The sequence below is a fragment of the Sylvia atricapilla genome, chromosome 1 (assembly GCF_009819655.1).
Source record: "Sylvia atricapilla isolate bSylAtr1 chromosome 1, bSylAtr1.pri, whole genome shotgun sequence".
Classification (NCBI taxonomy): Eukaryota; Metazoa; Chordata; class Aves; order Passeriformes; family Sylviidae; genus Sylvia; species Sylvia atricapilla.
In genome coordinates this window covers 147,853,738-147,878,229 of record NC_089140.1, presented here as the reverse complement: position 1 = coordinate 147,878,229, position 24,492 = coordinate 147,853,738, and the positions used below count along the sequence as shown (strand labels likewise).

Here is a 24,492-nt window from a genome sequence, read left to right as displayed (position 1 = left end):
GTGTCTCCATTGTGAATAGTGTCAAATTTCTTTCCTGAGCACTGTCACTGCATTATCTTGTCTAAGGAATGGGGCTGGATGAAACACAAGCATGAAAAAATCCACCCTCCACAATGTTTCTGAAGATATTCCATCCCAAAACACACATGCCTCTACACAATATTTAGATTTTAGGTTTTAATGAATATTTGAAATAATTTTTTTTTCACAACAACAGTTGGAAATTATTCTGGTCTAGACATTTTAATAAAAAATTCCATGTTTTGCATTTGTTTTCCAAAGTGAGTTTGTGTAGATTTGTTTTAAAATCAAGTTTTCATGTATCAGTTTTTGCTTCAGCATGTACAGAGCACATGTCAGAGTGTTTACCAGCTGGGAAAAAAATAGACCCTGTGATTATTTTCTTCTAGTTCAGGGTTTCAACAGGACAGCACTGGGGTCTGGATTTGGGATACATACCCTCATCTCTATAATTCATCAAATAATCTTTGAAAAGGTGGTAGTGTAAGTCAGGTGCTTTAATCTGGATTCACTTTAAATGGAAGCGAAGAACACAGATGGTGTGAGATTTTTGGGGGTCAACATTAAACACAGTCCTGCTGCTGTAGTTTTATGGTGTATTTTTTAAAACATAAATAGATTCTATCAGTTTGGTGAATTGTAATATTTAAAAAGAATATTACTTGCTCTGAATTATACTCAGAAGTCAGGAAAAGGGCTACAATATGAGATGTTGATAAACAGATGAAACAGAAATTCTGTGCACAGTGGCAAAAGAGAGTGCTCTTTGAAGGATATTTATGATGTATTTCTGCCATTTTATTTCACTTTGTCCCATCACTTGCTGCAGCCAAGGCTGTAGAAAGCAGGAAACCCAGACAGTCAATGTACTGCTGTGTGCAGTCAGCTGGAGCAGGCTGCCAGCACCTTGTGCATCTCCAAGGGGTACTGCTGGCCATCCCATAAAACTGTTCTTTCTATGTCCACCTCAGAGAAGATTTTATCAGAAGATCTTCCCATTAGTGGGTGTAGCATTTGTTGGTACAACACATGGTGAGGCTATCTGTAAACCAATTTGGGCATGATATCCTAGGTAATTATCTCTTGGAGGACAATGAAATTGAATTATTAGTGGCAATTTAGGAAAACGATGAGTGGGATTCAATTTCAGGACTTAGGGTTGAACAAGGTTATTGTGATCTAGCATATGGAGAGTTTAAGACAGTAATTAGAATTTGACTTGGATAGTGAGAGTACCAAGGGTTACTGGGAGAAGGAGTTGGGATGAGTAGGATGTAGCTGTTCACATTTTAGGGATTACACTGGTTGCTGGCAGATGCTGGAGTAAGATTTTGCTTTTAGATCTGATTGACCCTTGCCAATTCACTGTGTGGGGTGACACACCATGCCTGGGATTTCTTGGGCTGAGGCTGGGTCCTGACTGGGGTTTTTCACTTCCTGATAGAAGTTCCCTGGTGTAGGGCTAGGATGTGTGTTTCCTTGTAGGAGACAGCTCACTTACTCACAGAGAACAAAATTAAATTACTAGGAAGGAACTGATGGAATTATCAAGGAAAGCCTAAAAAGGTAAATTTACAGACAGTCCAATCTGAATCTGTTTCTCATTTTTCTAGTTTTCCCATCTTTTCCAGTACTCCCCCCATTCTTCATGGATGTCCCTTTTTGGAGCCCATACTTTCTGTAGGGCTTCTTACCGATGCCTTGTACAGTTGGAGTAGGGCCAAACATAATTTCCATGTCCTTGGTGTCTGTTTGCTCCATCCAGCTGTGTCTGCACACAGTTGTGTCTGTGTGTAATATTGTCTCTTGTGTTGGACTTATTTGGACTGTTGAGTCTTTTCCTGTGAAGCCTTTTTAAGTGAAGGATGGTCTTGACCCAAGTGTCTCCTGATGGGTGTAGAATCTTTAACTGCAGGATCCAGCTGCAGGACTCCCCAGGAATTAAGTCATCATCATCAGTGCATCTGAAGGCACATGTTTTTGGGGATGTTTTGCTGAGTTCACATTTGAGGCACTTTACAAGTGAGAGTGTTGTTAACAGGGTAACTCCATGTCTGTTCTGAGTTGCAGTGAGAAAAGTGCAGCTACAAGATCCTTTTCTGGTCTCTTTGCCCCATCTATTGGTGAGAGACTGTCGTAGCTCCTGGCTGAAGTTTGTGGATGTATTTTATAAGATCACTTATTTGCCGTCTCTGCCAAACCATGCCTCAAATAGATCCTTCTTGTCACTTTTTTACACCATTTTCTTCTCATCAGCTATATTTTTCATTAAAGATAAATGCTAATATTGATCTATGATTTTTAATACTTCACTATTTAATGATGACAGGGAAAATGCTGTCTGACCATTTTCTGTCTTGTATCAGTTGCTCAGTTTCAAACCTTTACAGAGGTTTTGGGTAGGGTGTTTTTTTGTTTTATTAAATACAGTCACACTAGAACTCCCCTTATGCTGAAAGCTGAAAACTAATGACATTGTCATATTAGAAAGACAGAAAGAGGTAGCCAGGGTAAAATTGCAGCTCAGTCATATATCCATTTCTCCCACTGTTTGCTCAGGTCCTGATCCAAAAAAATACATGAACATGTTTCATTCTGAGCAGTGAAGAAATCCTGTCTTGTCTACAGGGGAAGCTGGCAGTAACAAACACCTTTGTATCTCAAACAACATACTAAAATTTGTCAAGGCTGGAAACAAGTCTCTCATAGGAAGCCAAATTTAACAATTTGCTTGATGCTTAAAAAATAAATCCCTCTTTAAATCAAGTGGCTGTTAAGAGAATGTTTCTCCTAAGAGTAACAGCTGTTGCAGGAATGTGTTCATCAAACTATGAGTTTGTGAGAATCTTTTACTACCTACCAGGTTGTTGTTGAGCAACAAACGTGACACATTTTGTTTTAAAACACTTGAGCCTGTGCAGCATTTCTCCATACTCTTGAGTTTGTATTTTTAACCCCATCCTCTGAAAAAAAGCAGGCTCAACCACAAGCCTGTTCCATTCATTAATTGCTTTCAGCAAATTTTTTTTGCAGAGGTAAATGATTTACTTTGAAACAACATGAATCAATGTTAACTTTGACTGGACACTCCAAGGAGTCCCACTGGTCAAGCTTTGTGTTGTAGGTTGCCACTGGTGGCCTTCAATGCCTTCTCTTGTACTGAGTGAAGGATGGAGCTCCCCTTGTAGCAATGGTAGCAATGGCTTAAGCAGAACATAATTAATGTTCTACCAGTGTTCATGGCCCCTTGGTTTGGCATCTTGCATTTTTTGGGAAGAATTTGAGTAAATAAAGCTCAGTGCTTTTGCCTGTTTCCTACAGGGCCCCCATTACACAGGGGAGAACCTGATGTTTTCAGCTACTGCCAGATAATTTGATAAACTGGCTTTGTTTTCTCTCTTGCAGGGACCTCCAGGGCCCCCAGGCATTGCTGGGCCCCCAGGACCACCTGGGCCACCGGTAAGAAAGCTTAGGGGGATTTGTTTGATACCAAGGAGAAGAAAAAGCAGCTGGAGAAAATTTTAGGTCATGCCTTTCAGAGAGAACAGAGATAAGGCCTCTGGAAAAGTGTGTTTTCTCTTATATTTTCTCTACTGTAAAGCTGCAGCTGGTCCTGGAGCACAGCTTCTCCCTGTTGAACCTCAGAACCACACCGGTGCTTCCTGGGGATAATTTAATGTCTCCAGGGCTCCCTACGGCAGTGACCTGACTGCAGTGGAAGGGAGAACTGCACTTCAATTGAAAGCAGCAATCTCCAGTGAGATTCCTGTAAAGAACAGAAATACTGATTTATTTTTTCTCCTGATTTCATTTCTCAGGGACTGCCAGGAGAGATTGGAGTTTCTGGTAAAACTGGACCACCTGGACCAGCTGTAAGTGTTGAGGAACTGTTTCACTCCCCTCAAAGCTCTTCATTACTTCAGAGAGTTTAATTCTTAAGTCTGCTTTATTTCCCACATCTTGTCTGCAAACAAGGTTTTGACATGGGCTCCAATGCTATCACTTTTAATCTGAGAAATTAATCTCAGATACCTTCTGTAAATAAGAATTTTACAAGGTGCAGCCCCTCTATTCCTACAAAATTGGATCATGTTATTTTCTTTACATGATACCTTTCAAAATTACTTTTGCATTTGACACAATATTGTTTTTCTAAACCTGGAATTTTGTGATTCAGGCCAAATAATTAATGATTAAAATCTCAAATTTTGCAGAGTTTAGCAATTTCTCAATTGGTCTCAAGTCATAAAAGCTGAATTATTAAATACTATATTAGTATGTAAAATAATATTAGTACAGAATTGCTACCTACAGCCTGTAGTGTGTGTGGATTGACTGACACTTGGAAAAGGGAAGAAAACGTTTTCTCACCATTTTAGATGCTTTACAGGAAGTAGTTTTAATTCTTATCTTGCTGAACCACTCTGTCAATATGTGCTATATAATTTAATTTTAGGTGTCTATATACTGTATAAGAAATTACTAAGATTAAAAAGGATAAATAAATGTAAAAGAACTTACAGAGTATAAGTTAAAATGCAAATAAGATACATAAAAAGATTTAAAGATCCTCAGTACATAAAAGCTCTATACTAGAGTTTCTCTGTAACAATGCTGACATCCAGTGGTTATTCACTAAAACTGGGATACTGGAAGAAAGGATAGAGCAAATATGTACAGTGTGAGAATTTTTGAGATGCAGTAGGAAAAAAAATCAAACCAAAATACATGAGGGGGGCTCTTCTTTTCTAAAACTTAGGTCGGTGGCAGAAGGGATGAACTGAGCATGCTTATGCTGAGTTTACTGGTAACAGTTTTAAGAACTGGCACTTACAGCTTTTGTTTTCCCCTTGTTTAGGGACTGCCTGGCAAAGATGGACTCAATGGGCTTCCAGGGCTTCCAGGTCAAAAGGCAAGTGACACTACAGACACTGGGATTTAGCTGTTTACTTGGGCAGAATCATTGGGGTGAGCAAGCAAGGGAAGCAGAAACAACACAACTGAGCATTGCAAACGGTCAGGAAATCCAGTGACTCTGGCAAGTCAAGGCATATATCCAAGGCATAAGAAAGAAGAACAAAGAAATGTAGCAGGCTCCAAAGATGTTCCCTTCTTTCCTCCCTGAGGGCTGGAAAGAAGACTTGCCATCTCCCTGATCCTTCTCTACGTCTGTGTGGCAGAAAGTTGGTTCTTTATTATTTCCTACTTCTTATGCCCCATTTGAAAGCTTCTCCATATTATGGCTTGGGGAGTTGTCCCCTCCATTGTCTCTGCATTAGGAGAAGGGAGATAGTAAATGTCGAGATAGGAGACACTTGAGTTCTCATCCCCCTACAAATGAGGCTCAAAGAAATGTACCATGTTTGACTACAAAGGCCAAATTAGGTTTTGGGGATGATGATTATATTAAAGAAAACAGCTCTTAACCATCTGTTGCCTTAGATTGCATTGGCAGAAGTTTTCATGCTTCTGATACTTGTTCCCAGGTCTAGCAGAGTCCCCAACTTCCATTTATTGATGAATAAAGATGAGGAATTTGCAGCCCATAACATCTGTCTGATTTGAAATTTTGGATTTTATCCACACTTCTGTGTAGTACTTACTGCACTTCACAGCTCTGTAGCCACATTTCAACCACTGCAGCCTCTGCTGTCCATGCTGACACCACCCACATTGGAAGATCAGTTTTAAAGTATTTAAATAATGGATCCAGTGACCAAGGCCCTAGTCCCAAAATTTTATGTTTTTTTAAACACTTTCTAACTTTCTAACCACACACAGTTTGAATAAACTGAGTGGAGGGTGGTTTGTTTGTTTGTTTGTTTTTCCCAGATAATTCACTATGGACATATTTAATGTAACAGTGATTGTGTTATTGCTGCAATTCTACAGTAGGGTTCTGCAGATGTGATTGCAAATGGCACTAGGATGGAAAAACATTCCAGGAAGCATATTCTCATATGGCTCCATTTACCCCTTCAAGCTGATCCTGAGGAGCTGAATTAAAATATTCCTCACCATTGACTGCAAATGTGCTGCACAAACACCAGAGGAGTTTGTGTATTGACCTCTTGTGTTTCCTGCAGGGAGAACGAGGGGAAAAGGGTGAGGAAGGCTTTCCTGGAAAAGTTGGCCCTAAGGTAAGAGACTGTATTTCACAGTGTGCTGTATCCACTGAGTCAACCAAGGTGTGATTACAACCAAGGTGTAATACTGAAGTCAGTAGAATGAGATTCCTCTGAAGTTAGAGACATAAGGGGATGATAAGCAAATGGGGTTCACTGACTTTCATGGTGTTCCAAAATACCAACGCTTGTTTGATGCTCCTCTTTCAAGCCTGAGTGTGCAGGAAGGTCTCACCTAGACCTTGTGTTGGCTCCCTGTAGTCTGCGTTCTCTAGCCATCAAAAAGGCAATTTCAGAGCCTTCTGGGATGTAGGTAGAACAACATGGACCAGAAGAGATCACATTTTGCTAATGAGAAAGTGTTCTTACCAAAGGGTCAAGTCCTTACAATGTTACAGATTTGCTTTTGTGTTTCCAGGGTGAACCAGGGAGCCGTGGCCAACCTGGTGAGCAGGTGAGCAGGAAAATCAGCCTTAACAGCAAACTCTACCTGTCAAAATAATAGCAAGTGACCACATGAGATAACAAAGCCATTTGCCAATGACAAGATCTGTGCATGTCATTTGCATCTGTGATTGAAGGTGCAACAGTTGTATGGATGAGACTTCTGGTTGATCTTAGAGGTCTTTTCTAACCTTAATGATTCTCTGGTTGGCGGAATAAGGCTACAAGTCTGAGGCACAAATTGAGGTTTATCGAGATAAGGCACTCATTAGGTTAATAACAATTACCCCACCCTGTGAGTCTGGACTGTAGTGGTGCTATTCCAAAAGTCCTTATAATATGCCTGATAGGTATCACTCAGTTTCCAGGAAAGTATCCTTATCTGATGTCCCAGGAAAGGCGAAGTCACCACAACATGGCTAAATCATTCTTCAGGAGTTTTCATCAGGCTCCAAGGGAGGAGTGGTTTCTGTACCCTTCCTTGATGTCATTTTACTGTAGCAGGGCAAGCAAACTACCAGGCTTGAAGTTTCTAGACAGGCTTGGTCCAAGTGAAGCAAAGGGCCAGGCCCCAACCAGAACACTGTCCCTTGGTCTGAATCATCTCCTCACACAGGGCTGTTTGGATTTTTAACACCATCTTCCAAGACACTTGCCCCTCTCTCCACTATGTGAAGTTCTCCACATGCTTCATAAATGTTCTCTTTCCTGTCGCAAGTTGAATAGTGCTTTCCCTGAGAGGATTTTATACATCTTCTGAATTTTGACAGTAAGTTGCTAATAGCAGGTATATGAATGCTGTTTCTTCATTCGGTTATACACCATCCTCCGGAGACCATTCTACACTACATTTCTGTGGTTACAGATGAGAACATCATGTTGGCCTATGTCAGATATTTTACTAAAATCAAGATACATCAGAAAAATGCTTTCTTCTTGTCTGCTTAATTTTGATGTCTAGGGAGGGAACTGGATGGTTTAATATGATTAGTTTTTAACAAATCCACTTTGGCTGTTTTGTATTATCTTTCTGTCCTTGAACTCATACAAACTCACTGATATTTTGCTTCAAGACCTTTTCAGAAGCCAAATTTACACCATATTTTTATTTTCCCTTTAAATTCTCCTCTGTTAGATGCTCTGATTGAATCTCTGGAATCACTAGAATCTCACTGTTATTTCCATTTGTGGAAGTGCCCAAGGCCAGATTGGTGTGTCCTTGAGCAACCTGGTTGAGGGGAAGGTGTCCCTGCTCATGATAGGGGGCTGGAAGTAGAAGATCTTTGGGGTCCCTTCCAACCCAAACTCTTCTATGATTCCATGACAGCCAGGATCCCACAATGGCTCTGAGAAAGCACCACTCCATCTGTCACCAAATGCCACTTTCTGTAAAATTCTCCCAACATCACCTGAATGTTCTTAGCCATCCTCAGTTATCACAGCATCTTGTTCCTCACCTGATTTTGTCTACAAACCCTTTGCACCTCTACCATGATAATCTTTTGTTCTCCCTGTACTTAAGATAATCTCTTTAGAGCAGGGTTTACCTTTTCTTAGTTCAGTATTGGCACAAGACTTAGTGAATTTGAGTCCTCTCCATGACTGATCTCCTTCATGATATTGCACTATAAATTCAGATAGAGAAGAATTATAAATAGGAAACCACATGGTTATTTTCAGATTACTAACTGGGTCAACTGGGAACTAAATTTGAGAAAACTTGATATATTTAGGAGAAACCATATGACACAGAGATCATAGTTACTCCAGTAAGAAGTACTGTAAAGCAGAAATTTAAAGATAATGTTCAAACAGAAACAAATCCAAATGTGCAGTAGGGCACTCAGATAATTCTAGATCTGTTTATCTGGTGACATCTGTACCATTCAGATTAATACACTGCAGTTTTTGCACTTCCAGACTACACCAGATCAATAAAGATGAAAAAAAAGTCAGATTTTATTTCTTTTTCTGCTTTCATTTGCTTTCTTGGTCCTGCCTATAGAGCAGCATGAGGGAAATTCATCCTAAATTCTGTGGTATCAGTTAACAGCCTAAAACCAGGGAAGTCTTAATTGCTTTTACAAGTAATGGTTTAAAAAACCTTAAGAAATTACTTGATAATCAAACTGATCTCATTCTTTCTCAGCAAACTACATCTACGTTCAGTCTCATGAGAAACTCAGGCAGGGTCTATCTTAGCATTCAGATTTCACACACTTTGTTTTATTTTCAGGGTGAAGCAGGTTTTCCTGGTCCTCGGGGCTTACCTGGACTGAGGGGAGAAAAAGGAGACCGGGTGAGTGACTTTGAGCCACAAATTGATCCTCTTTTCACCTTTTAGCATCAGGAGGACTTACCTTAAGTGTGCCTAGATGATGTTGTCCCTTAGTGTGATGGCTGTGATGAGCAGCTGATTGGCAACCAGCAAGGTTACCAAGTACCCAAAAAGGTATTCCCTGCTTAGCAACTGTTCCAAATTGACACAGAGGTGCTAATGAACAGTGTCTGTCCTAAATGTGAAGAGCTGTGCCGTGTTGCTTGTGAGGCAGCAGAAAATGTTAGGGCTCTAGATGTTAGACTCTCTTTAGAACTCCCTTTCAGAATTACTTGCCTGATTTAAGGACATTTAAAAAATCTTGAGAACAACAAAAAATTACCTAATCGGCCTTGTCACTGAGCTCTGGAAAAGGCTGCAGGTGGCTGAATTATTTTCTGTTGGCTTAAATTCTACACAAGTCCTGGTGTCTACTGCTTCCTCTGGGGAGTTGCAGAACTCTGGAGACATCTTCATACCAGGAAATATTTGGGTCAGGGGCCTGACAGTGAATTTAGCCACATAAGTGAGGTCTGTAATCCTGATGACTGATGACATGCATGAATGTAATCAAGAAGGATCAAAAATCAATTGAGGCTTTTCCATGCAGTTTGTTCCATTATGTGCCTTGTAGAGCATAGGATACAGAATATATTCATGGCAGGGGTTTGAAACTAAATGGTCTTTAAGGTACCTTCCCACCCAAACACAAAATATTAATATGAATATTCACTCTGGGTCTTAACTGCTGTTTTGCTGCCTCTCTTTTCCAATTGGAAACAAACCTTCTGCTTTTTCGTAACTGCATCAGGCAGTAGGATCTTCTACAAACAAGTTATTTTAGGATTGGTGCTTTCCTTTCTGTGAAATCAAGAGATATTCATTGGTTTTGAAAATATAGTGAATTTTTGAAGTCATCTTCAAAATGTTACATTGTTAATTGCTTGCTCTACATCTTGGAAGGCAGGTAAGTTAACCGAGAGTGCAAAATATTTTAGTGAGTCTGATGCATTCAAATCAAAATGTGCATATTTCTTGCTTTCCTTTCCCTGCTTTTAGGGAGAAAAAGGAAGAGATGGTCTCCCAGCAATGAAAGGTGAAAGAGGAGAAAAAGTAAGTCATGAAATGACCATGATCTTTCTTAGACATGGGAGGAAAACAAAGGGACAGAGAGAAGTGATACAGGAGGCTACCTGAGGATGACTAGAAAATTTGGAACACTTTTAGCTGAACTTTACAGAGAAGCAGCAGAAATAGCTCTGTGTGGGATGGAGACAATTATTTATTGAGCAATGAAATCTGATGAAATTAAGGACAATTCCATTAATTCAAGGAAAATTTTCTGTTTCTTCTTTTTTTTAAATTTATTTTATTTTGTTGAAATTTTCTCATTTTTTCAGTTTTTAATTGGCTGATACAAATGAGCCTGGAACTAAAATCTAAAACATTTTCTGTGCTTGTCTGTAGGGGATAGAACAGTAACGTAAGGAACAGTCTAGGCTTCTGCCATCACATCATCATTAATTTCAGTGAAAGTGAGAGGTAGACAAAGCTAATGTCCACCAAAATTTGCATTCAACCCTTGTGAATATGAAGGTGAAGAAGAATCACTGACCTTGAAGTTGCTTGCGGGTGTGTAGTGGGAAAAACTGCCCCCATTACAGAGGCAGTACCATTCAGGATATGGGTTTTTCCATCAGTCCTCAGTGACTTTCGCCACCTGTGGAAGTGGGAATTCTTTCATGGGCGGTTCTGCTGACATCAGTGAAGCACCTGAACCTCCTGTACCTGAGGGGTTAACAAATGTTGTTGGTAGTTCTTGGCTTCCAAGTGTCAGGGGACAGATTTATTTAGAGCACAGCCCACAGGAAGATCAATGCCAGAGCTCAGGAGATTCTGCAGCAGCAGTTTAGTTTTAAGTCAAAATTAGGGGAGAGCTGGATTTAGCAATGAAATATTTGATGAAAACAGATTTTTATTTTTTTTAATCAATGAAAGAAGTTCAGCGAAAATATGTTTTTCAATCAAGACTTTTGGTCAACTTTAATTTAAAAAGCAAATAAACTCCATATCCTAAACTGGATGGGGCAACTTTAGAAATTCATCAACCTGTGAAGTCAGATCAATGGTAAAATCATAGGGGGATGAAGACAACAGAATGAGAATCCTGCATGCAACAAAGCAAGTACTGCAAAAATTCTGTCCAGAAGTGTCACTGAGCTGGGGAGTTGGGTTACATCTCAGCTGGTAGTGCTGCATCTTCTAAATTATAATGTTGAGTTTTATTTGGGAAACTTTTTATGTACTTGGTTACATTTTTTCCTCTCTCCAGGGTGACACAGGTTCCCCTGGACCCCCAGGCTTACCTGGAACAGTAAGTAAGATTGTATTTGGTGCTGTAACAATATTCAAAGCATCACTACACTTCCTCTGCATAAATTCCTTAGAAAGAATTTTCAAGTTTCTTACTTCTCTGCAGAAACTTTGGGACCTATTTACTCTGAGATTATCCCTTTATGTTTTGAAGAAGCAGTATCAAGGTGTATTTGGTAGTTTTATTTTCTTGGTAAGGTTGTACCTTCCTCTGCCTCTTTGCAAAAACAGACCAAGAATACATAGATTTATTGCTCTCAAAATGAAGATGCAAAGTTACTTTGGGGAGCCTGAGTGAAATTACCATGAAGTTCACTGGTGATTAGATCAGCACCCACTGAAAGTAAATACACAGACCTCTGAGTTTCCTCTAAGAAAACCTGAGTTCCTCTAAGAAAACCTTGAGCAACTTGGAATAAGCACCATCATTGCAACTGGAGAACTTATGCCAGTCATAGATCCTCCAAGACATGGCACACATCCTCTCATCAACTCTGCTCACCACAGCTGGATACAGCTGCCTCATTCACAGATTATGGAGAAAATTTGAATCAAGATTTATTGGTGAAAATCAAGTGCCTAAAGACCTTGATGCAGCAATGGCGAAGGTGTTGTAATTTATTTCCCGCCATTAATTGGGCCTCAGTCTATGCCGGAACCCCTCATGGTGCTTTGTGCAGAAAGACTCCACTTGTATCAGACAAAAATGACTCAGTCACAACACCGAAGATGAATCTGAGTTAGTAAAGGCAGAGAAAGCAGCTTACAAACAAAGTACAACATGGCTGGACATGGAGAAGATGTGTGCCACTGCTCAAGCCTCCTTTGTTTGTGGGGACAAATAATTTCTATTTGTCATGGTTTAGGAGTGGTATTCACCAATTTAGTATCCCTGAGGGCCCCAAGACCCCAAAACCATCCTCTGGTCACTCACTTCCCCTCCTTCCCTCTTCCACTCACGTGTGCCAGAGAGGAGACCTGGAGGCACAAAAGGCAAAGATTGTGGGCTGGGATTGTGGATTGTGGACTGGAAGAACAAGTTATGGAAACATCAATAAAATAAGAAAGCAAACAATAACAGCAACCATATTAATAATAAAAGTGGACAAAAGAGGGAGTGTGGAACTGCAGCCATGCCACCCAAAATGCTCCCTCCAGTCAGGACCAGCAATATCCCACTGCTGCATTTGCCTCACTCTCCAACTGAAAGGAACGTCCTTCCCTTCTCCAAAGTGAGAGAAAGAGCCCCTTTCTTCTACCCCTGGAAGTGGCATAAGATGTCATTGAATAACACAATGTCCTGGCAATGCTCCCTCCCACTGATCTAGGCTGGAACCAGGACACTGTTTCAGCTCTAAAAAGGAGGTAATACTTTTGACATGTCTTCATGTCATCAAAGTCTATTTTTTCCTTCAAAGTTTTATCAACTTTGAGAAAAGATAATGTCACTTTTTACAAAACTGTAATTTCTTTTGGTGGCTACTCCTTCAGAATGACTGTGTATTCCCATTGAGATGTCATGTAAATGGTACAAAACAGAGGGAGAACACCCCAAGCTCAATCATGGTATCAGGAAATTTAATAATACAGAAAATGGAAAAGTGAGCTGGAGATTGCTAGCAGTAAAAAAAATTGTTTTTTCATCATGGTAGTATACACAGGATAGTCATGAGTTTATGTTCATATATCAAATATTCGGGGAGAGATGAGATATTTTTGGGCTACTTTCCAAACACCCAGATGTTACAATGGGTTGCTCTTTTATAAACCTACTTAAGGATGTATGGAATGTGCAATCTGTAAGGACAGGAATATATATCAGCTATTGTATTTTAAGGAAAATAGGCTATCCTGTTTTTAACACTCTGGTTTCTGTTTCAGACAGCCTTCTTCACCCCCCATCCCAGGATTCCTGTAAGTAAAATCTCTAATAAATATGGCCTCTGGCTTATCCCCTTTTGTATCTGATAGACACACAGCCCTTAGTATTTTTTGTGTTATTTAAATGCTTTCAGTAAAGAACCCAGATTGAGTCTGGTTCTGGGCATCCTCATCACTGTAACCAGCTATGATGAGAAGTCCAAAGCTGTGCTGGTAAGATCAGCAGTCAAGCCAGCTGTGGCTGGGACAGAGCTACGTGCTATTCCAGCCTCTTAAACCAAGTTTAAAATGAAGATTTAGTTCCCATTTGCAGCACCTAGTGGAAATTAAATGGCATAACATCATCTGTGAATAAGTTTGTTATGGATCAGAAACTTTCAAGGATGGTAGAGGTAGGCTGTAGGAGTGCCATTAGAAAAAAACATGTATGCCAGGCTCTTCAGAGGCTGGGGAAGGAAATAGGGATATGAAGTAGTACTAGAAAAAGAGACAAGATTTCTTTGGCTTGCTTTTTCCCTTTGCTCAAGGGTTATGCTTATATATAGACACTCTAAGGAAACATCAGAGCAATGACATCTTATGTGGTCTTTGTAGGGCTATGGTTACAGAAGGAGTTTTTTCTTTTGCTTTGAGTACATTGCTTTTGTAAATGAGCTGCAAGACAGTAAGAAACAAAAGGCCTGAAGTGTGTCAGCTGTTCCATTTGCTGGGATTGGCCCATTTGCAAAACGACTGTGGTGACACCTGCCACAGCACAGCTCTGCACATAGCACTGTGAGGGAGGAGAAGGGAAGGTAAGAATAGTTACCTTAGATGTGCAGGTGTACAAGTTAAAGTGTTAGAAGGGGGTGATGAGACTTAGGGGAGTGTCACAGGTAATGCTACAAAGGTGGCAGGACCAGCAGGGTGCTGACAGTTGTCATGTGCTCTCCAAAAACCAATCCTTGCCATTGCTTCCCATTGAGTGTGTGTTGTACTGTACTGGGGAGCTATTTCATATATATTTAGGCTAGTCAGTTTGGATCATGAAATATTCTTGGAGATGGAGGGAGGGGACCACAGTGGTGGTTGGGTATGAAGGCTGGAAAGAGGCAAAAGCAATAAAAAAAAGAGGTGACTCCTTACTTTGCCTTCTGTGTCTCACTGTGACCGGGCACAGCAAACCCCCAGCTGCTCTTTCTTTCCTTTAAGTCGCACAGGAATTACTGAGGCATAACTGAGACTATGGGGGGACACTGCTGAGAGCAGGTCAGGAAAGCTCTAGGTCCTCTTCTGGGCCAGGCTGGTGGCAGCTGTCAGCTGTCACTGTCTTTTCTGTGCACTGAGGGGTAGGTAAGAAGTGGGTGGCAGTGGATTAAGAGCAGCTGCCAGTGGGCAGCACTAGCAGGCAGTGTTAACAGCCTTGGAGAGAGTTATGGATTCGGCAAACTTGAAAGGACTCACAGGCAGATTTGATGGTGGGTTGTGTTAACAAAAGCCAGTTGTGTCCTGGGCTGCAGCAATGGCCAGCAGATTGAGGGAGGTGATTCTATCCCGCTGCTCTGGTGAGACCTCTCCTGGAGTGCTGCATCCAGCTCTGGAGCCCCTGAAACAAGGACATCGTGGATCTCTTAGAGCAAATACAGAGGAGGCCACAAAGATGATCAGAGGCTTTAAACTGTCAGAGGGCAGGTTCAGATTAGGAATTTGGAAATAGTTCTTTACTGTGAGAGGGCTGAGACACTAGCACAGGTTGTCCAGAGGAGCTGTGGGTGTCCCATGCCTGGAAATGTTCCAGACCAGATTAGATGGGGCTTTGAGAAACCTGGTCTAGTGGGTGACATCCTTTCCAATGGCAGAGGGGTTGGAATGAAATTATTTTAAGGTCCCATCCTCCCCAAACCACTGTATGAATCTACAAAGAAATTCTTCCTTTGCCCATGTCTATGGCTGTTAGATTTTGCACTGCCTGTGCAAGTCAAGTATCAAGGAAAAAATGGAAGAAAGGAAAACCTTAAAAACTTTCCCCCTTTACCTGTTGTGTTACTTCTTCCCTTTGCAGTTTTGTTTTCCCTGGTAATGTACATCCACTCAGTAGCACCATCCCTGCCTACAAGATGTACTGACCTATGTCTGTGCTTTGTTGTTCTGCTCTCTCAAAAGAGTTTCAGAATTTGAAATGTCATTACACAAAACAACTTCCAGGCACAAACATACGGGTTTGCAGCTTTAGACCCTTTGCTTGAGCTGCTTTGGGTGATCCTGATGTCTTTCTGAAGGACACTAGATGGCATCAGGGACTGCCTGGTTAAAAGTCAATCAAATGGGATGCTACTTGTAGAGTAAAATTCCTTCCATTATTTATCACAGATGATAATATTTATTCATAATGCATAATAAAAGCAAGCATAAGTAATATTTATGCAGCTACACTTATTTTGTCTGTTAGAGAATCATTTGAAAATGGACTGTGAATTCCCAGGTGTTGCAGAAACGATTGGCAAATAGCAGACGTAAATAAAATTCAAGCTTATTTGTCTAGCTCTGCATTTTGGCTGATCACTATTCCTTGCTTGTGTGTGTAGCTTAAATCACTGATGTTCTTACTCTTCCTTGATTGCATAATTGAAACACTTGGTATGTTAAATAATGAATAAGTAATGATTGCTGTTGCCTGAATGCATTTGTTCGTAACAATAAAGAAATGTGAGTATTCGTGTAGTGCCTGGTTTATATTCCAGCTAGTTCCATAATTGTGTGCTTTCCTTTTCAATTTATAAAAAGCAGAAATATGGATTTATTGATTATTGCTCTAGACCACAGGACAAAGCTGATGAACTTCTGTCTGAATGCATATTCAATTTACTGTTAGGAGGAAGAACAGGAATAAATTAATCTTATTAGGTAGTGATGGTGGTGCATGAAAAATGTACTGACATTGCAGGAGAAAGAGGAAGCTGCATGAATGTATGGAGATGTTAATAAAACTAGAGATCAGGAATAGCTGTGCAGTGCACACCTCTGGAAATGCTCCAGATGATCACTGAACACTTCTCTTTTTTAGGTGGAATAGGGAACTTTCTTTATCTGGGATCACTGTAGGATGACATTAGGGCTGTGTTCCTACAGAGAGGTAGTGCAATGGCACTGGTGCTTTTACTATTGGTCACATCATGTAGCCTTTTAAAACGTTAGAGATTGATTTTTTGATTTTGGGTATATTCTTAGCGCCTCTTCTGCATGAGGGCAAAATGTTCTCTTCTTAAGCTGAATGTTTTTTCAGTTTGTGTTAGAACAGACCAAGAAATCTAGACAGTGTTTTCCATGTCTTAGTGTAGCATTTAGTTTTGACTCATTGACTTCAAAGTCCTTTGAAGAAGCTACTTTATGTCAGAAATGGATAACAGATTGAAAGAGCCCACTTAGTAAACAGGACTAGTGTGAATTCCAGCCCTGGAATTAGCTTTTATTTCTCTCTTTGTCTTTGTTTTATATCAGGGTGAACCTGGACCAAAAGGGGACAAAGGAGATCGAGGAATGAGTGGAGAACCTGTAAGTACAGCCAAGTGTTTCTTTAAGGCTTTGAACTTTAGCAAGGAGAGGACATGAGAGTGGTCAGTTTTGGAGGGAGAGGGTGGGACATGCTCCTTCTGTAGTTGAGATGCTTCTCGCGTCAGAAATAGCCACAGTGGTGCTTATCTTTGTACTGCCTGTAGAGGAAGCTGCGTGACTACTGGAGTTTAAGCACCTAATCTGTAGTTCTGACCTTTAGTAGCTAAAAAGAGGACTATAGGATTTGCTAGACAGAGCTTGGCTGGCAGTAATTTATGTGCAGGATTTATTACGGGATTTTGAAGTGACGTGTCCCAGCTAAACTGTGCATTTGGGTGCTGCATTTGTAATTCTGGACTCTCTTGTTCTGGATGGAGCTCCCAGAAGAGACAGAGCCCTGTGTAGTGACAGCCTCTGTAAAAATCACACTTCCTTCTCTCAGTGGAAGGAGTTCCTTTATCTGTCCCTCTGTTTTGCAGGGATTACCTGGGGTCCCAGGTGAGCAAGGTATGCCAGGACCTGCAGGAGTACAGGTAAGAGGGACTTTAAAGAAAATCTTTGACATGACTAGAGTGGAGTGCCCTCAGGGTCTGTATCACTGTAAACAATGCCTCCTGTATGCACCAGCAGCCCATTTCTTTTTTTCTCACTGTCATAAGTTCAGGGAGTTCTGTAGAGGTATTTACTTCTGTCAGACTGCAGGACAACAGGTGGAAAGTCAGGTCAGAAATACAGTGTCTTTGTTGCATGGTCAGTATTGTCTGAAAGACTTCTTCCAGCCTCATGGCCCTTCAAGAGGGCACCTTGTACTGCTGCTACCAAACCACAGGTCACTGCAGTACATTTTCAAAACATTTCAGAGCTGTCAGATTCAACCCCAGCTCATCTGACCTGGAGTGAGCAATGGCTCATGTGAAATGGCTCTATGATCTCAACAGTCTTCAGAAAATTTATGGGTCACACAAACACATTTCCAATCAACACTGAGGTGTTTCCATTCAACATGGATTGGTGTTAACTCTGCCATCATATGTGCTGTGCCCAACCTATACGATCAGCAATACTTGGGCATGAACACCTAAAACAGATTAACAGCAGTCTGAGCATTCAAAAACAAACCAAAAAAAAAAAAAAAAAAAAAAAAAAGCACAGTAATGCCATGCAACTTTTAACTAACGTCTACTATGGGGGCCAGTTCAGTGAGCAGATTTTGTCCTGCAGAAATTCCTATCCTGAGCATAGGAAGGAGTTTCACCCAAATGAATACCTGCAGGTTTCAGCATCACCCAAATGAATACCTGCAGGTTTCAGCATCCTGTGCTGAGAAACAGTGTCTGAGCTGATCAGTCATTAGTAACTCTTCTTAAGTCTCAGGGTTTTATTTTTATAGTTCTTTTCTTTTTATAGTTTGCTTGCTGCATAGAGAACTGGGAGCTATTTCCTCAGCCATTAACTCCTCTGTGAATTGGTTAACAAAAACCATTGCCTAGTACACATTCAGGTATCTTGAAGCTTTTTTGTCTGGCAGGGGGTCTCCTTCCATGTCTAATCAGCTGGTATCTCTCCTTCCTGCACAGGGTGCAAAGGGAGAGAAAGGAGCCCGAGGAGAGGTTGGAGCCCCTGGAGAGACTGTGAGTAACTGCTTCCCTTGTAGCATTTTCCCCTGACAGTAACACACCTGAAGGGACACTGACATCAACAGCTTGTGGATTTGCAGTCCCAGGCTGCTTGGGCACAGGGCACATCCTAATCCACAGCTGGAAGAGGCTGTTTGTGGGCAAACAGGACCATCTGCACCAAACAGATCAATGCCCCTTTCAGCGCTGTGCATCTTTTCCTGCTCAAATCTCTCGCTGCCTAACAAAACACCCTTTTCTGAGTGAGTGTGACTGCATTGCAATGTCAGCCCAGCTCAGGCAGCCAGCTGGAGCAGGGAGCTCACTGCTCAGCAGCAGCAGGAATTGGGTTTTGATCATGGCTGCTTTTAGGCTTCACTGTCAATTCTGCTATTTTTTTTAATACCGGCTCATCCAGAAGACTTGTCCCACACCCCTTTTTGAGGTATTTGTTGTGGAGAGTCATGCTCTTGTCTGTCTGTGTGCTTAGGAACAGTAAAGGATTCCTGTCCAGTTTTATTATTATGAGAGCATACGAGATCTTTGCAGCTGAATAAAAGGGCACAGGCTATCTTTGCAAGCAAAGAAGGAAGAAACACTGAAGAACTGTTTGAAATAATGATTGAGAGAGGGGATGACTGCAATTAGGAGAAGGAAGGAATAAGAAATCCAAATGAGTCATCCTGGAGCGCTGAAATTTCTTTTTCCACCTTTGTGTTCATGATTTTCCTTCTTGGGCTTGTGCTTAGACATTGTCCCTAAGGAGTACTTTGAACCTAAACCATGAACTGCTTGTTTTCAGGTGTCTTTCAGTCTTGGTTGAAGGACCCCTTAGTATTTTGGAGAGGAGAAAACAAAACAAAACAAAACAAAACAAACAAACAAACAAAAAAAAAAACCAAAAGCCATCCTGCTTCCATGAAAACCCATTCCTTGGTTTTATTTCTTTGTATAACCTGGTGGCTCAGAGGATGTTAATGACATGGAAATGCAGGTATTTGCAGGCACCTTCTCTTTTCTTGCCATCCTTTTACAGACTGCTGCTGCTCTGAGTGTTTCTATGGGCTCATAGACGAGTGATTGTAAATAACATAGAAATGAGGAAACCTTTAAACCTCTGCTATGAGCAAAGGCTGAGAGGATTTGGATTGTTCAGCCTGGAGAAGAGAAGGCTCCAGGGAGATCTTAGAGTCCCTTTTAGTGCCTAAAGAGGAAATACAACAGAGCTGGGAAGGGACTTTCTACAAGGACATGGAGTGATAGGACAGGGGGGAATGGCTTCAAACTGAGAGTAGGTTTAAAATAGTATTAGGAAGAAATTATTTCCTGTGAAGGGGGTGAAGCCCTGGCATGGGTTGCCCAGAACAAGCCGTTCTAGTGGAAGGTGTCCCTGTTTATGACAGAGGGTTGGTTTAGAAGCAGATGATGTTTAAGGTCCTTTCCAACCCAAATCTATGATTCTATGAAACCTCTAAATATAGCCTGATAACCCCAAACATACATCTCTATGGGGGCATAAATCCCCAAATATATGTCCTTTGATGTCTCCTAAAAATTTTGGGCTTTTTCATGCTACAAAGCTTTGACTTGCAAATGGATAAAGGCTTGCAGTTCAAAACTATACACTCTGGATGGTTTAGGCTATTTCACCTGTTTACTGTAAAAGAATGTTTTCAGGTTTTGTTCCCCACAGCAGAGAAAGGTGAATTTATCAACAAAGCTTATTTTGTTGACCTAAATTTATTTTATGATAAATCAACATTCTTTTCTCTGTTCTTCTGATGTTTCTGGCCCAGACTTTTCTTCCTCCATCTGAGCTAGATTTGGGATCTCTTTTGAGAGAAGGTAGCTTTAAGCTCCCAAAGAGAGCCTTCATCCTTTTGTATTGTTTCATTATTCTTTACACCTAGAAATTTCAAACAAACGTGCTGTTTTTTGCCTTCTTGATGTACAACACCTTGTCTGACATGAAATCTAATCTCACTTGGAACATCTTGTTCCTATGGTGACACAAGTTGTGATTTATATATGCACACACACTTCATTTTCCTTAAAACAGGGTTTGAGTGGACCAGCAGGGCCCCCAGGTCCAAGAGGCTTGCCAGGGAATGTGGTAAGTATGCACCAGTGTATTTGTTTTCCCATGTGTGCCCTTTTTTCTTTATTTAATGTGTTTAGTTTTCCCTTCCACGGGGATTAATATGAAGTTCAAAAGTCTGTTTCATTAAACTTGTTTCTTATGGCTGAATTGAAAGATCTGGAGGCACCTGGGAATGATTTATCCATGAACTATCTTCTCATATTCATTTTATCAAAGGGTGGAACAGAGCTGCTTCATTCCTCACCAAATTCTCAAAAGCAATTTTTGCTGCTAACTCTTAAAGAGAAAATGTTTTTTGTGTCTTTGGTTTTGTTTTTCTTTGGTTTTTATTCATTTGTCCTCTCCTTTTGTAAACAAGACTTCATGATATAAAAATAGCAATGGTAAACTCCAATTTTTATTATGAAAGCATGTAGGAATTTGAGCCTAAAGAACTTTAAAATCAATGCAGTGTCCCCCCTTACTTGGGGGTTTATCACCACTATTAATTTGTGCATGATGAAACTTTTCATATTTGCTAAAAAAATCTTTAGATTCACTCTACTCCCAGCTCCTGAAGACAGAATTTTCTTTCTAGTTCCTTTGGGTTTCACTGGGTTTAGACTGGAGTAGGTAAAAACTAGCATTTAGACCTCAAGATATGACATATTCATGTACAGGGGTTTAGAACACAGCATTGTAAGAAGCAGAACCAAAGTCTGTTACCTGGGCAATCCAAGAAAAACTAAATTGCCCTTCTACTAATTGTTAAGATACATTTGATTTAATTGTATTAATTTAGTGATTTAATTTCAAACTGAAAGGTGATATTGAAAATGAAGAACTTTTCAATTTCATATTCCATTAAGCAAACTTCTATACCACTAATGCCAATATATTACCTATAAAAGCCAATATAGTTGGAAATAATTTTTGCTGGTGCAGAAAGGAAAATAATTATTGCATCCATTCTGAGGTCAATCCAATCTTAATGGTGACAAGACATGATTTCACATTTTAAAATGGAGTACCATTTTAAAATATGTTTTGGTGGGTTAGGAAGTTACAGTATTTAATTTAGAGCTCTAAATCATCTATATTTTGACACAGAGTCCTTTGAGACCTGCCAAGATGTTAAAAGGATTGAAAACTGAAATAGAGGAAGAAATGAATACAGCTACATTTCCCAGTGTTGGGAGGCTTTTGGCTTCTCTGATAGAGATGTGGTGACTGGGGGGTTGTTGGTAGCATATTAGGAACTGCTGAGAATTTCACAAAATGAAAGAAATAGTTACTGGCAGAATGCACAAATCGGGTACTAGCTTAGTTTCTGCTTTTTCTGTTCAGAGATATTTTTATATTGAAAAAGAAATTCCTCTTTTAAGGACCTGTTACACAGCTTTTCTGTGATATTCTCTAGATTACAGGTTTTCTGTAGTGGGAAATGTAGAGCTGATACTGATCCTTGAGATAAACTGTACTGAACACACAGGTCTGCCCCTTTGTTTAAAATCCAATACTGCCTACAAAAAAACTTCTTACCCTTTCTCTCTAGGGTGTGCCTGGAGGCCCTGGACTCCCAGGAAAGGCAGGAGAAAAGGGGGAAAAGGTGAGTTGGTTCTTTGATGGATTTGTTTCTTATTTTCTTGAGCATTTTAAGTAATAGGGACACATGCAGTCTGACCTGGAAATTATTTCATAGGTTCGTGGATGGTTAAGACAACATGGGTTTATGAATTCGTCTTGTCTGAACTCTTTATTACACGTGCTGTAAGGTTTTCACCCACTTACAACATTCTAATTTACCTAATAAACCACTGAGAGATGACTGGATACAGTGAAGTCACTGGTACACAATTATGGTCTTCTGCTGTCTTCATAACCTCACAAGAGTGGGCATTTGGTGTTCTAAGAAACTCCTATTCATCACTGGACATCCAAAGCCGGAAGAAAAACTGGTTTTCTGTCCCATTTTATGAGCTGTGTGAAGTCAGGGGGTTGTGTTTGGTCATGCATCCCAGAGTGCTCAGCATGCTGAAATCCTGATCTTTTTTCTGGGATAGGAATGATTAATCAGAAGCATGAACCCCTATATCCATCTGTTTGGGGCTTAATAGGGAATGAATCCCAGCTCCTTCAGTAAAATCTTCTTCAAAATTACTGAACTCTCCCTCAGGGTCATGTGAGGACCAAGGGCTCTCTCTCATTGAGTGTTGCAGAAAGAGTGATGCACTTCACTCACAAGAAAGAAGAAACAGTATTTTTTATTGTACAAGACATGAAGTTAATAAAGTCCAATGGTAAATGCCACAGTGGTTTAAAAAGATCAAGGTACACTTGATTTTTTACTGCATTGAGGACAGGTTCGGACAAAACTGTCAGGGAGACCCTTCTACTGAGTCATTAGGCTCAGAATGAATCCCTTTGTATTCTAAACTCCTTCTCAGAGAGGAATTCAGGTGTGGCTGCATCCAGAGTTAGTCCCAAGCTTAATTAATAATTCGTGTAAAGCATTATACGTATGCAACCAATCCTTTATATCACATAGCTGGTGTTTCAAAGTTTCAAATGCACTTATTCCCATTTTGTTTGCTGAGGTTTGCTGTTTGATAAGGTGATAATTAGAGGGGTAAGCTTGAGAGGCATCCATGCTCAAGGAGAGACCCGGGCATGCAGGCCCTGGGCTGTCCACTGCTCTTGGGGTAAGATGGTTGGCTCATATTTTCATGCTGGCTACAAATGTTTCTCTCCAATTCGTGAAGGTGTTGACCAGCACTGTGGTTAGTTAGCACATTGCCCTTGACTGTAGGGTTGCTATCTGCCCCCCCTGAACCCACTATGAGTCAGATGCAGCCATCACAACCAGATGCATCCACTACTCTGCTGCTGCTGGATGTCACTTGGGCAGGGTTGTGGGCAGCAAAATCAGGTTGGGATTGGGGCACATTCCAACATTTCTCAGTGTAACAGAAGAAAAACCAATTTTGACGAGGTCAGGTTGGGATGTGCTCCATGAAGAGAGCACACTGCTACATAGAGATGGTTCCCACAACATTTTGAAGTCTTCTTTTACTTCTCTTAATGGAAATTACAAGTGCTTTGAGGTTACTGAAAGAAAAGAATTCCCATTAAAGAGGGTTTCCTATGATACCAAAAGAAATCCAGATGAGACAGCAAGGAAAAATTCATGTTTTTGAGTTCCAGTGAAAGACCTGAGATGGTAATTGTCTGTAGTATTCTAAAGAGTTCTGATGGCTTCTCTTCTACAGGGTGATCCTGGAAAAGAAGGAAAAGTGGGTTTACCTGGCCCACCTGGTGATCCAGGGCGTGCTGGAGAGCCAGGCTTGCCTGGGAAGGGTAAAGATGGAGAAAGGGTAAGTGCTGCTGGCAAGCTTTGTGCTTGTCTAGTTCAATATGAGGCAGGCAAGGATGACTTCTGCACAAGAGCATGGATTTACCTGAATCCATGGAAGGGTTGCCTGTGGAAAATGCTCCAGATCCCATCTGTGCATAAAAAACATCAGAAAGAACTGAAGATGTATTTCTGAAATTTACATTGAAAACAGAGACCTCAACAAGGAGTACCATGGCTCTTGTGACTACCACAAAAATTATTATCTTAACACTAGTTCCCTAAAAGCTTTTAATTCTTGCCCATTTAGCAGATTGTTTTATTTGGTTACATGTTGTCAGTAAAATATTGCCAGGACTGCGTGAGCTCAGGAGAGCACTGATGGGAGAATTGCTGCCTTTACTATAGCAAAGTCCAGGCTCTTGTTTGGCTGGATGATGACTGTTTTATTGGTTTGTTTTTGTCACTTTAGGGGGAAAGAGGACCACCAGGCTTGCCAGGACCCTTTGGACATAAGGTGAGCATGGACTTCATTGTGTATTGCTCATCTTAATCACTTGAACTGGAGAAAAGAACATGGTGCGCACATGGTCTGTTTTCCACTGGAAAACAAAGATTGTGAAGCTCTGACTCAAAAATGCACTTCTACACATCTAGGAGGTTCCTTTCTTTATAACTCCAGCATCTCTGTGGATGTAAATACTCAAGTATTAATTAGCTGTGTTCACTTTCCACATTTAAAATACCTTCCA

General features: G+C 40.7%; 1 protein-coding gene and 1 long non-coding RNA gene across 2 annotated transcripts in view; both read left to right on the top strand.

The window, feature by feature from the left end:
* The first annotated feature begins 3,423 nt into the window (after nt 1–3,423).
* LOC136372078 (uncharacterized) lies at nt 3,424–4,934 on the top strand. The gene is made up of 3 exons (XR_010745445.1): nt 3,424–3,480; nt 3,840–3,893; nt 4,880–4,934. It is a non-coding gene; the product is annotated as an uncharacterized lncRNA (long non-coding RNA).
* Nucleotides 4,935–6,111: 1,177 nt separating this feature from the next.
* COL22A1 (collagen type XXII alpha 1 chain) overlaps nt 6,112–24,492 on the top strand; it is a 54,762-nt gene continuing 36,381 nt past the window's right edge. Inside the window, exons 1-13 of the mRNA XM_066317439.1 lie at nt 6,112–6,161; nt 6,565–6,600; nt 8,827–8,889; nt 9,967–10,020; nt 11,240–11,281; nt 13,162–13,194; nt 16,639–16,692; nt 17,172–17,225; nt 18,270–18,323; nt 20,368–20,421; nt 21,944–21,997; nt 23,658–23,762; nt 24,213–24,257. Coding sequence (XP_066173536.1) covers nt 9,997–10,020; nt 11,240–11,281; nt 13,162–13,194; nt 16,639–16,692; nt 17,172–17,225; nt 18,270–18,323; nt 20,368–20,421; nt 21,944–21,997; nt 23,658–23,762; nt 24,213–24,257 — 519 coding nt within the window. The 5' untranslated portion in view covers nt 6,112–6,161; nt 6,565–6,600; nt 8,827–8,889; nt 9,967–9,996. The remainder of the gene's footprint in view (nt 6,162–6,564; nt 6,601–8,826; nt 8,890–9,966; nt 10,021–11,239; nt 11,282–13,161; nt 13,195–16,638; nt 16,693–17,171; nt 17,226–18,269; nt 18,324–20,367; nt 20,422–21,943; nt 21,998–23,657; nt 23,763–24,212; nt 24,258–24,492) is intronic.